Source organism: Artibeus jamaicensis, unplaced genomic scaffold (genome assembly GCF_021234435.1).
Source record: "Artibeus jamaicensis isolate MK-2021 breed Jamaican fruit bat unplaced genomic scaffold, CSHL_Jam_final contig_786, whole genome shotgun sequence".
Taxonomy (NCBI): domain Eukaryota; kingdom Metazoa; phylum Chordata; class Mammalia; order Chiroptera; family Phyllostomidae; genus Artibeus; species Artibeus jamaicensis.
Window position 1 is genome coordinate 1,245,376 of NW_026521971.1, and position 12,223 is coordinate 1,257,598.

The window sequence follows — 12,223 nt, forward strand, 5'->3', positions numbered from 1 at the left end:
ATGGGGAAAACCAAAAATAAACTCTGGGTTTTAAGCATAGCTATGCAGACATAAAAATATAGATACGTGTGGGTGTGTGTACACTCAGACAGGCTCTCTAGCTCTCGTCACTGAGAGGCCCTGATAGCAATGAGTTACCTGGAGTGAGGAAAACAACCGGCAGCCAGGTCTCAGTTTCTAAACAGCACTACCTCCTCCACTCAAACCAGGCAGGTCTGCTCAGAGAAAAGGCTAACTCCAGGGCTGGGGTGAGGAAAGTATAAGCCTCCCTTTCATTTCAAAAGAGAAGTAATTCAGTAAGTAAATACAATGAACTACACTCTTAAAAATGGTTAAAATGGTAGATTTTATGTTAAGTGCACTTTACCACAGCACAACAATGGGAACCCCACAGTAAAAGCACTCCTTTTGTCCCGAAAAGTATGAGAAACACAAATTATATCAACCAACGAGTGAGAAAACCAGTAGTGCCTGATGCAGCTTCCTTGCCATGTTCCTCAATGTGTTTATTTTAAAAATGTAGTACTGAGGCCTTGATAAATATGCCATTTACACCCAACACTTACAAACAACATGTAAAGTCCGAACTTGAATTCAAGCACAACTGACTGAATACTTACTATGTGGGCAGGACTCTGAATAAGACATAATCTTTGTCTTTTGCAAGCTGAAAATCCAATTGCTCTTATAAAATATAGAACGCTGAATTTGTGATGATGTAGATGATGCAGTTTGGCCAAGAGAAAACAAACTATGTGAAGATGTCAATCTGACTACAGCACCATAAAATGGAAAAGTGGTTTAGACTTTTTAGTGCCCTGGCTTTAAAATGCTTCATTAAGAATTCAACCTCACTTCTCAATAGTTTAAATCAAATCAGATGACACGATCATCTACATGAGCTGCTAGTAGGACAATGAGCCCATTCAGTGTAAGCTACTTTTTAGTGAGGTCACCTCAGAACAAGGTAAAAGGGAGCTGTGTTCTGGATTCTTCTAATGCTTAAAAAATTTTTTTTTAAAAACCCAGACTTTTCTCAAGTTACATCAACTATCTAACTTTTTTAGGAAAAAGCACAGAATTATTCCTAAGTACACTCTTAAAGTACAAATAAGATTTAAGCCATTTCTTACTTGATTAAAATTGTCTTTTATTTTTTGCTATCTCTTTACCCCAAGTTGAGGACACGAATACGGATGTTCAAAGATTATTAATTACACTGAAGAGGAAAGCAAAAACGCTTGAAAAATCGGGGTCGCTTTAAAACCTCTTTAAATTTTCTGGTAGAAGCGGTAAAAGAAACCACCAAATTTGTGATATGTTATATAGAATTGTACCATATTTCAAATTCTCTCAGGGACCAAAAAAATTTCAGTAGATGAAAATGTATAAAACTTGTTAGATGGTTCTGATGTTACTCAATAAAATATTTAAAAACTCATCATAATCGAACCTCCTTGAATGTTTAAAAGCCTACTACATTTAAAGTTGAAACTGAAGCACATCAAAAAACAATTCAGCATTCTTTAAAGTTCTTACCACAATCATTTCTGAAGGCTCTAATACAAGACAATCACATCCTCTTTTTCCTCCAAACTGCTTACCAAAACTATAAAAACAGAAAAACAAGTTCTTTAGCAAAGGTTATCAATGAAATATATCAATATAGGAAAGAAACACACAGCCTAAAAAACCTAGATGTTAACTAAGGAATTCTGTGCCTATCACTTTTATTAATAAAATTTTCTTAAAAATGAAACAGATATAACTGATCTCAATACAGTTGTGTGTAAAAATTCTTTAAAAATGTCTGCCTTCATCTAGTCTATAAAACTGATTATAAAAAACCCGTTAACTGCATTTGTTGAACATCTACCAATATGAGTTAAAAGTAAAAACACATCCAATATAGACTAAAGACACAATTACAGAATATTTTATAAAAGTAAATTATTATAGTATTTTGGGAGCAATATTAGACAACTATAAACAATTTTTAAAATATTCACATTTGAATAATGTAGTCACAGAAGTGATTCATTTAAAAATAGTGTTGGAGCCACTGACTGACTAGCTCTTTGGGGAAAAACTAAAACTGAATTAGTACTAAGAGAAATGGTATTTTTATATTCTCTATCTGGGAGAAAGATTTCTAAGCAAATAAAAAAAAAGCATAAATAAAGAAACAGACTCATATTTCCATGTAGAAAATTACACTAAAATTTTAAAATGGCAGGAGGGACATGCCAATCAAGATAGAGGCGTAGATAAACAGTTTCCTCCTCACACAACCACAACAAACACTACAACTAGACTACAAAACAAGTATCACCCAGAATCATCAGAAATCAAGCTGTATGGAAGCCCAGCAACCAATAAATTAAAGAAGTCACATTCATCCCAGGTAAGAGGGGTGGGGTGAGGGGACACTGAATAGGCAGTCCCACATCCACCTGTGGTGTATAAAAATTGGTAGGGATATCTTGAAGTGAAGGATTCCAGCCCCATACCTAGACCACCCAACCCAGGGTTCTAGTGCCAGGAAGAGAAGTCCCCATAACTTCTGGCTGTACAAACCAGTGGGGGTTGGGGCAGTGGAAGAAGCTCCAGGATTCTCAGGAGCCTCCTCTTAGAGGGTCTGCAAGGGACTCAGGACTTAACACAGGCTCACTCCCTCTCAGCTCCAGCATCAGGGCAGCAGCTGGAAGGGCACCAGTGGCATACCGGGGAAAAATGAAGTGTCTGGCATCAGGGCCTGGGCCGGGGACAACTCATCCTGGATAAAACTCCAGGGGCCAGACAGCAGGCATTGTCCCCTTTCTGAGGCCTTCCCAGAGTGCCAAAGAGCAGTGACACCATACTGGAGACTCCATCAACTGGGTTCACATGGGTTGGCCCACTCTGGCAAGTACCTAAGGCTCCACCCCCACCCAACTTACCAGTGTGCTTTTCTATAATAGGCCACGTTACTAAGACAGGCAGTCAAAGCAGCTTTACCTAATACACAGAAACAAACACAGGGAGGCTGCCAAAATGAGGAGACAAAGAAACATGAACAAAATGAAAGAACAGAACAAAATTCCAGAAAAAAGAACTAAACAAAATGGAGATAAGCAATCTGTCAGATACAGAGTTCAAAACACTGGGTACTAGGATGCTCAAGGAACTCAACGGGTATTCCAAGAGCATAAAAAAAGACCCAGGTAGAAATGAAGGTTACACTATGTGCAATAAAAAAAACTACAGGGAACCAATAGTGGAGTGGATAAAGCTGAGAATCAAATCAACCATTTGGAACATAAGGAAGAAAAAAAGACATTCAATCAGAACAGCAAGAAGAAAAACAGAATCCAACAAAACAAGGGTAGGCTAAGGAGTCTCTGGGACAACTTCAAACACACAAACATCCAAATCACAGGGGTATCAGAAGAAGAAGAGGAAGAGCAAGAAACTGAAAACTTATTTGAAAAAATAATGAATGCTTCCCTAATTTGGTGAAGGAAATAGACATACAAATCCAAGAAGCACACAGAGTATCAAACAAGAGGGACCCAAAGAAGACCACGCCAAGACACATCATGATTAAAAGGCCAAAGATTAAAGATAAAGAGAGACTCTTAAAAGCAGCAAGAGAAAAGCAGAGTTACCTACAAGGAGTTCCCATAAGACTGTCAGTTTACATTCAAAAGAAACTTTGCAGGCTAGAAGGGGTGGCAAGAAGTATTCAAAGTGATGATAAGCAAGGACCAATAAGCCAGATAAATTACTCTATCCAGCAATGCTCTCATTTAGAACTGAACGGTAGATAAAGTACTTCCCAGACAAGGTAAAGTTAAAGGAGTTCACCATCACCAAAGCCATTATTAACATGAAATGTTAAAGAGACTTATTTAAGAAAAAGATAAAAAATATAAACATTAAAATGGCAATAAATTCACAACCATCAACAACTGATCCCCAAAACACTGGGAATCAAAGTAAGCAAATAAGCAGAACAGAAACAGAATCACAGATATGGAGACCATCTAGAGGGTTATCAACTGCGAGGGGAAAAGGGAAGAATGGGGGAAAAGGTGCAAGGATTAAGAAGTACAAATTGGTAGGAACAGAATAGATGGGGAAATGTTAAGAGGAGTATAGAAAATGGACTAGCTAAAGAACTTACACGCATCACCCATGGACATGAACTAAGGCAGGGGATTGCTGGAGGGAATGGAGGTACCAGGTGGAGGGGAACAAAAAGGGGAAAAATTGGGACAACTGTAATAGCGTAATCAATAAAATATATATTTTTAAATGGTGGGAGGAATAGAAAATACCTTTTATTTATGTTAACATACTTAATATGTGGAGTGCATTTAAAAGTATAAACCCCCTCCCGATAGAAAGGCAACCATACATTGATGTTTCTCTGGCTCTCTCCTTCCCTTCCCCTCTAAAGATAAATAAATAAAAAAATTAAAAAAAAAAAGATTTTTGAGAAAGTGTAGTTGTTTAGACTTAAAGATATTTAAAAAAAAAAGTATAAAAGCAATCTGAAATATTATATAAATAAAAATTAATAAAATAATTTATGCAAAAATAACCAAATGAGAAGAAACCTCCATTAATAAATAATGCAAATAAAATATAAAATATCAAAAAGTAAACTTAAATATATGTCATTTACAAAAATTTATAAGTTTATTAATGAATTGGAAACAGGGCTTGAATGAAAGAAGCAACAGCATGTCAATTTTCCACAAAGTACAAACCTTGTATGTAACCTTATTTATATACAAAGATTAGTTTATGAGAAAATTCTAATCAAAATCCAAATGCAATTTTGAATATAACAAAAAAATCACTTGTTTTTCTTAAGCAATAGAACTGTATGTTTTATTTGTATTTCCCCAACTCTGACATCATCTAATTATTAGATATATTTATGTATAGATTCTAATATATAAAACAAAAACAAATTTATAAAAGTTTGCTTTTATATATGATGAAATAACACGTATTAAATTTACTCTCCAAAATGAAAACACAAAATATATAAAACAACAATTTCAAGACCCTGGAAAACAGGTAGGACTGTGCTATGCTCCCCGAGAGAATAAAAATCAAAAACCAAAATGAAACCCTGAGATGACCACTACACTATCCAATTTTACTACTTTCTGGCAGTCTCTAGACCACAATGCAAAGCAAAAGCCTAACAGAGCCTGACAATCTCAATGAAATGAAGAGACTGTTTGGTTTTGGGGTGTGGATGATGGGGAAAGATCATTAAAATTTACAGGGTAGAGAACAGAAAAAAAGGGAGGAAGGAGGAGAGAGAGACAAAGAACAAGAATGTGCATGAGCATACATATGTGAGCACACATATGTTCTTTGGTGAAATTCAGAAAGGCTTCCTTGAGTCTTTGGGTGAACACTACAAATATGTGAGGAGAGAACAATCCACTAACAACTAGAATGCAAAGACAACACAATACATGGAGCAGTGGGCAGGGTCCTCAGAAATGTGTATTCTTAGAAACTTACAAATTAGTCTTACACTAAAAAAATGCTGGACTCGCACAAATATAAAATTTAAGACTCAAAATGATCAAATGGATTTCAATGAACTAAACTGAGTGTCAGAAGCAAGCCCAATACTACCCTAATGAAATATAGCAAAAGCTGGAACCCAGCAACATCAGCTTGTGATGACCAACATCCAGTGAAACAAAACAAAAAGGTGTACCAAGAAACGGGAAAACATGATCCATGGAGAAAAACAAATCAATATACACAGACTCAGAACTGTTAGCAATGAGGAAACCAATAGAACATTAAAACAGCTATTACTGAGTATGTTCCACATGTTGAAAAAAGTACAGAAAAATATGAACAGGATAAAGAGAAAAACAAACTGAAAAAGACTGAGTTATTCTATCACATCATCCACGCACACACATAGTCTGGTCATCCCATTTTGTTGTACTGTTAAACTGCTGTATAGTTTCCCACAGCATCAACTTGATGTACTGAATATAAAGTTTCCTCTCAATTTTCCTTCTGCTAATTTTAGCATCCATTTTTGACCAGTACCTACATCTAATGTGTTATTAGGCCTATTGAAATAGGGATTTTATAATTCTATCATTTCTACTGAATTGATCAGGTAAGTACTGATCTAAAGAAACACATTTATCAACTTTTTGAGTTCTTGCAATAACAGTTTACACAAGAAAGGCAAAACAATTGCTTCAACTGTAGATGACATGATTGTATAAAGTAAATCCTATGAATTCTATTTTTTTACAAAGCTACCAGAAATAAGTGAATTTAGCAAGATTAAAGGATACAAGCTCAATATCTAAAAATCATTAATTTTACTGTATATTTTCAACAAATTATCTGAAAAACCTTTTAATACCATTTAAAATAAAATAAAAACAAATATTTAAGAGAAAAATTTACCAAAATCTATACAAGACCCCTATAAAACTACAAACTGCAGAAACACTGCAGAAAAACAAAAACAAACAACCCTACAGAGAGAAATTAATGATGATCGAAATAAAATGATATATCTTCTTTATGGGTTGTTCTACACATTCAGTGCAATCAGAAAGTTGCCTAAAGGAAATGATATAATTATTCCAAAATTTACATGAAAATGTAAAGATCCTAAAATAGGTAAAGCAATTTTGGAAAACAAGGACAAAGTTGAAACACTTATATGATCAGATTTCAGAATATAATGTAAAGCTAGAACACTCAAGATGGTATGGCATCAGATCAACTTCTGCAATGAAGTGAGACAGAACAAAATCAGGCCCACACGTACACACAAGTTCAACTGATGTTTGACAAATTGTCAAAGGAATTCAATGGGGGAAAAGATAGTATTTTCTACAAATGGCTATGAAAACACCAAATATCACAACAGAAAAAAATGAAAAACCTTACTATAACATCATAAACAAAAAAATCATAAATGGATGCGATATAAAAAAAATAAAAATTTAAAAAAATTCTCACAGCAATAAAATTTCTGCACACGCCCTAGGTGATGATTAGGAAGTTTCCTTTGGTATATCTAATAGGTTCAAAAGATTTTGTCATGAACAAGTTTTAAATTTTGTCAATTTTTTGTGTTTACGGAAAAGGTCACATGGTTATTGTCCATTTTTACTAGCAGAGTATATTGTATTAATTGATTTACATATGTTAAACTTCCTTGCACTTCTAGAATAACCACAACTTGTTCATACTGTCCAATACTTTTAATACATTACTAGATTTGTTTTGCTGTTATTTTGTTACTCTTTCTACATGTATGTTCACAAGAGATAATTTATCAGTTTCATTTCTTGTGGTATCTTTGTATGGCATTGGTTTCAGGGTAATAGTGGCCTCAGAAAATAAGCTAAAAGTATTCCCTCTCCCCTTATTTTCCAAAATAGTTTGTGCAAGATATGTGATAATGCTTCCTCAAATATTTGAAAACACCTAGCAATAAAGCCATCTGGGCCTAGGCTTTTCTTTGTGGAAATATACTTACTAATAAGCAGAATTTTTCAATGTAAAAGCATTTTCCTTATGAGTTTCTTACATTTTCTACTCTCCAACTTACTTTACTGTAAGAATACGGTATATAATCACATAACATACAAATATTGTTAACTATTTTTTCCAGTAAGGCTTCCAGTCACAAAAGGCTATTAGTAGTTAAGTTATTGAGGAGCCAAAGGTTATTCTGGGCTTTTCAACTTCACGGGGTCATACCACACCCCACGTTGTTCAAGGGTCCCCTGCACTTTTTTTTCCATTGAACAAATATTTTAGACCCTCTCTGTGCTTATCATTCTGTCCCCACTGTTCTCTAGTCCCTCACCCTGCTCCATTTTTTTCTTTCTTTCTGATTGCTCCCTGAACATACATTATATGTGTACTGTTTACTTGCTTATTGCAAGTGATGGTTGACCTTTTGTGTAACTTGACTGGGCCTCAGGATGCCTTGATATTTGGCCAAACATTCCAGGTGTGTCTATGAAGAGTGTTTTTGTGTGGAAGTATATTTTATTGATTCTGCTATTACAGTTGTCCCATTTTTTTCCTCCCCTTTATTCCCCTCTACCCTCCATCCCACCAGCATTCCCCACCCGCTTAGTTCATATCCATGGGTCCTACATATAAATTGTCTGGCTTCTCCATTTCCTATACTACTCTTCACCTCATCCTGTCTATTTTGTACCTACCATTTATGCTTCTTCTTCCTTGTACCTTTCCTCCAACCTCCCCTCTCCCTCTCTACACTGATAACCCTCCATGGGATCTCCATCTCTGTGATTCTGTTCCAGTTGTTTGCTTACTTTTTGTTTTTTAGGTTCAGTTGTTGATAGCTGTGAATTTGTTGTCACTTTACTGTTCACAGTTTTGATCTTCTTTTTCTTAGATAAGTCCCTTTAACATTTCTTATCTGGGAAGCACTTTACCTATCCTTCCATTCTAAATGATAGCCTTGCTGGATAGAGTAATCTTGGATGTAGGTAGGTCCTTACTTTTCATGACTCTGAATACTTCTTTCCAGCCCCTATGTGCCTACAAAGTTTCTTTAAGAAATCAGCTGGAAGTCTTATGGGAACTCCCATGTAGGTAACTAACTTCTTTTCTCTTCCTGTTTTTAAGATTCTCTTTAACTTTTGGCATTTTAATTATGATGTGTCTTGGACTGGGCCTCTTTGCATCTTGTTTTGGATTCTCTGTGCTTTCTGGACTTGCATGTTTATTTCCTTCACCAAATTAGGAAAGTTTTCTTTCACTATTTTGTCAAATACATTTCCAATTTCTTGCTCTTTATCTTCTCCTTCTGGCACCTCTATGATGTGAGTGTTGGACCTCTCAAAGTTGTCCCAGAGATTGCCTATACTATCCTCAATTTTTTTGATATTCTTTTTTGTTGTTCTGATTGCTTTTGTGCTTCCTTATGTTCCATATCATTGATTTGATTCTAAGCTTCATTCACTCTACTGTTTTTCCCTGTAAATTGTTCTTTATTTCAATTAGTGTTTCTTTTATTTCTGACTGGATCTTTTTTACGTTTCTGAAGTCCTAAGTTCCTTGACCATCCTTATAACCAGTATTTTGAACCCTGCATCTCATAGATCGCTTATCTCCATTTTGTTTAGCTCTTTTTCTGCAGTTTTGACCTGTTCTTTCATTTGACCCATGTTTCTCTGTCTCCTTGTTTTGGCAACCCCCATGTTTGTTTCTGTGTATTAGCTAGGGCTGCTTTGACTCTGTGTCTTGGTGGCGTGGCCTATTGTAGTAGGTGTCCTCTAGGATCCAGTGGCACAGTCTGAGTGAGTGTGTGTGTGAGAAAGGCGGGTTAGGAAGGGGAGTGTGCCCTGAGATGGAAGGAGGGTTACCCTAGTGCCCTGAGCTGCTAGGATAGGCTCAGGCCACCTGCTACCCTGAAATGATATAAAAGGGTTGAAAAATAATCATCTTCCTTGTTTTCATTCATCTTTCTAAGTGTATAGCTCACATACACTTCAATGTTTAATATTCAAAGTGTTTATTTAGAAGTTTGGTGACATTTTTGGACCAGAAATATGCCAAAGGAACTGAACTGTTGTTAGTATCAATTAGCCTATGGTAAAACTGGTTTTGTTATAAGTCGTTTCACTTAAAGTCGCAGTTTCCAAAAAGTTATCTATGATGTTGAGTACTTATGACATTCTGCTTTTAAAAAATAACTTCTGGCTTGCCACCAGGCTTTGGTAGACTGAATGACCAATCATGCATGGGGCATCAGGTGATTCTGTAGCCTAAAACTTCCCATTAGGAACTGTGCAGCCAAACATTAAGGTTGGGCATGAGCAATAGCTACCAATCTATTATTAAATAAATGTGGTATATAAGAGAATGAGTTTAGCCAGCTCCACAGTAAGTTGCAAGAGTGTGGCTCAGACTCCAATATCAACACCTGTTGCATTATCTCTTCTACCTCAATCTGTGCCTATGTCCACCTAGGGAGCTGCACCAAAAAAGAAAAACTTGAGCACGTTTTACAGATGAGTGTGCACAACATGCTGGTCCCACCTGAAAGTGGACAGCCCCACCCAGAGGTAACCCTGAAGGAAGGTGGTGAAGGAAAATCCTCTTAGAGAACAGAACTTCAAGCAGTACATCTCATGGTCCATTTTTTCTGAATTGGGAGACAGTTGAAATTATCAACCTAAATAGGTTCATGGGCAGTTACTAATGGTTTAGATGAGTGGTTACGGACTTGGAAGGAACAAGATTAGAAGACTGATAACAAAGAAGTCTGGGAGGAGGCATGCAGAAGGATCTTTCACAATGAGCACAGACTTTGAAGATGTCTGCATCCCATATGAGTACCCAAAGGGTACCCACTGTAAAGGAAGCTTGTAATAATCAGGTAGACAAAATGACATGCTCTTTGGATGTCAAACTCTTTCCCCAGCCACCCCAAATGCTTATTCAATGGGCCCATGAATGACGTGGCCAGAGGCAGAGATGGAGAATACACAGACTCAATGCTAATGCTACTGCTGGTACCTAATCTGCCAACAGCAGAGACCAACACTGAGCCTGTAATATGGCATCATTCCTTAAGTAACCAAACCTACTGTTTTTTTTAAAGTATATTTTATTGATTATGCTGTTACAGTTGTCTCACTTTTTCTCCTCTTTAACTCCGTCTGCCCTGCACTCACCCACTCTCTAGGGTTCCTCCCCTGCTTAGTTCATCTCCGTAGCTCATACATGTAAGTTTTTTTTGCTTCTACATTTCCTATACTATTCTAAACCTCCCCGTCTATTTTTAAATGTATTTTATTAATCATGCCATTACAGTTGTTCTATTCCCCCCTTCATTCCCCTCTACCCTGCACATCCCTCCCCCACCATTCCCCCTCCTTTAGTTTATGGCCACATGTCTCAAGTTCTTTAGATTCTATATTTCCCATACTATTCTTGCCCTCCCCCTATTTTCTACCTACCATCTATGCTACTTATTTTCTGTACTTTCTCCCCCCTTCTCCTTCTCCCACTCCCCTGTTGCTAACCCTCCATGTGATCTCCATTTCTATGGTTCTGCTCCTGATCTAGCTGTCCTCTTAGTTTGCTTTTGTTTTAGGTGTGGTTAATAACTGTGAGTTTGCTGTCCTTTCATTGTTCATCTTTTTTATCTTCTTTTTCTTAGGTAAGTCCCTTTAACATTTCATATAATAAGGGCTTGGTGATGATGAACTCCTTGAATTTGGTCTTATCTGAGAAGCACTTTATCTGCCCTTCCATTCTAAAGGAAAGCTTTGCTGGATAGAGCAATCTTGGTTGTAGGTCTTTGGATTTCATGACTTGGAATACTTCTTTCCAGCCCCTTCTTGCCTGTAAGGTGTCTTTTGAGAAATCCGCTGACAGTCTGATGGGAACTCTTTTGTAGGTGACTGTCCCCTTACCTCTTGCTGCTTCTAGGATTCTCTCCTTCATTTTAATCTTGGCTAATGTAATTACTTGTTCCTTCTTGGGTCCAACTCCTTTGGGACTCTCTGAGCTTCCTGGATTTCCTGGAAGTCTATTTCCTTTGCCAGAATGGGGAAGTTCTCCTTTATTATTTGTTCAAATAAGTTTTCCACTCGTGACTGTTCCTCTTCCCCTTCTGGTACCCCTATAATTCGGATGTTGGAGTGTTTAAAGATGTCCTGAAGGTTCCTAAACCTCTCCTCATTTTTTTGAATTCTTGTTTCTTCATCCTTTTCTGTTTGGTCATTTTTTTCCTCCTTCTGGTCCACTCCTTTGATTTGAGTCCCAGTTTCCTTTCCATCAGTATTGGTTTCCTATGTATTTCCCTTCATTTCAATTAGTTTAGCCTTCATATGTTCCTCTAATTTGTGACTAAAATCAACCAGTTCTGTGAGCATCCTGATCACCAGTGTTTTGAACCGTGCATCTGAAAGTTTGGCTATTTCTGCATTGCTTAGGTTTATGGGCTCTGGGGCTCTGAGTTGTTCTTGAGCCTTGTTTTGATCTGTTCATGCCTGTTACGTAGGAGGAGCAGAGCCTTAGTTGTTCACCAGGGCGGGGCCACCTAGGTCGCTGGTTTGTGATGCTGTATGTGGGGGCGGGGTCAGAGAGGGACAATGGCATTTCCCTCTGCTGCTTCCTGCCGCTGGGGCCTGCTAGGTCCATCTCACTGCTAGCTCCTTCACTGGTTTATCTG

At 37.1% G+C, this 12,223-nt stretch overlaps 1 protein-coding gene across 8 annotated transcripts in view; it reads right to left on the minus strand.

The window, feature by feature from the left end:
- The window catches only part of RAPGEF6 (Rap guanine nucleotide exchange factor 6), a 183,410-nt gene that overhangs the window by 129,505 nt on the left and 41,682 nt on the right, over positions 1-12,223 (minus strand). For 7 of the 8 annotated variants that reach the window (XR_008392901.1, XM_053672746.1, XM_053672745.1 and 4 more), the window contains exon 5: positions 1,540-1,609. The exons of the other annotated variant lie outside the window; for it this stretch is intronic. Coding sequence is in view for 6 of the 7 variants with exons in the window: in XM_053672746.1 (XP_053528721.1) it covers positions 1,540-1,609 (70 nt within the window). In the remaining variant the exon portion in view is untranslated. The remainder of the gene's footprint in view (positions 1-1,539; positions 1,610-12,223) is intronic. 8 annotated transcript variants of the gene reach the window in all.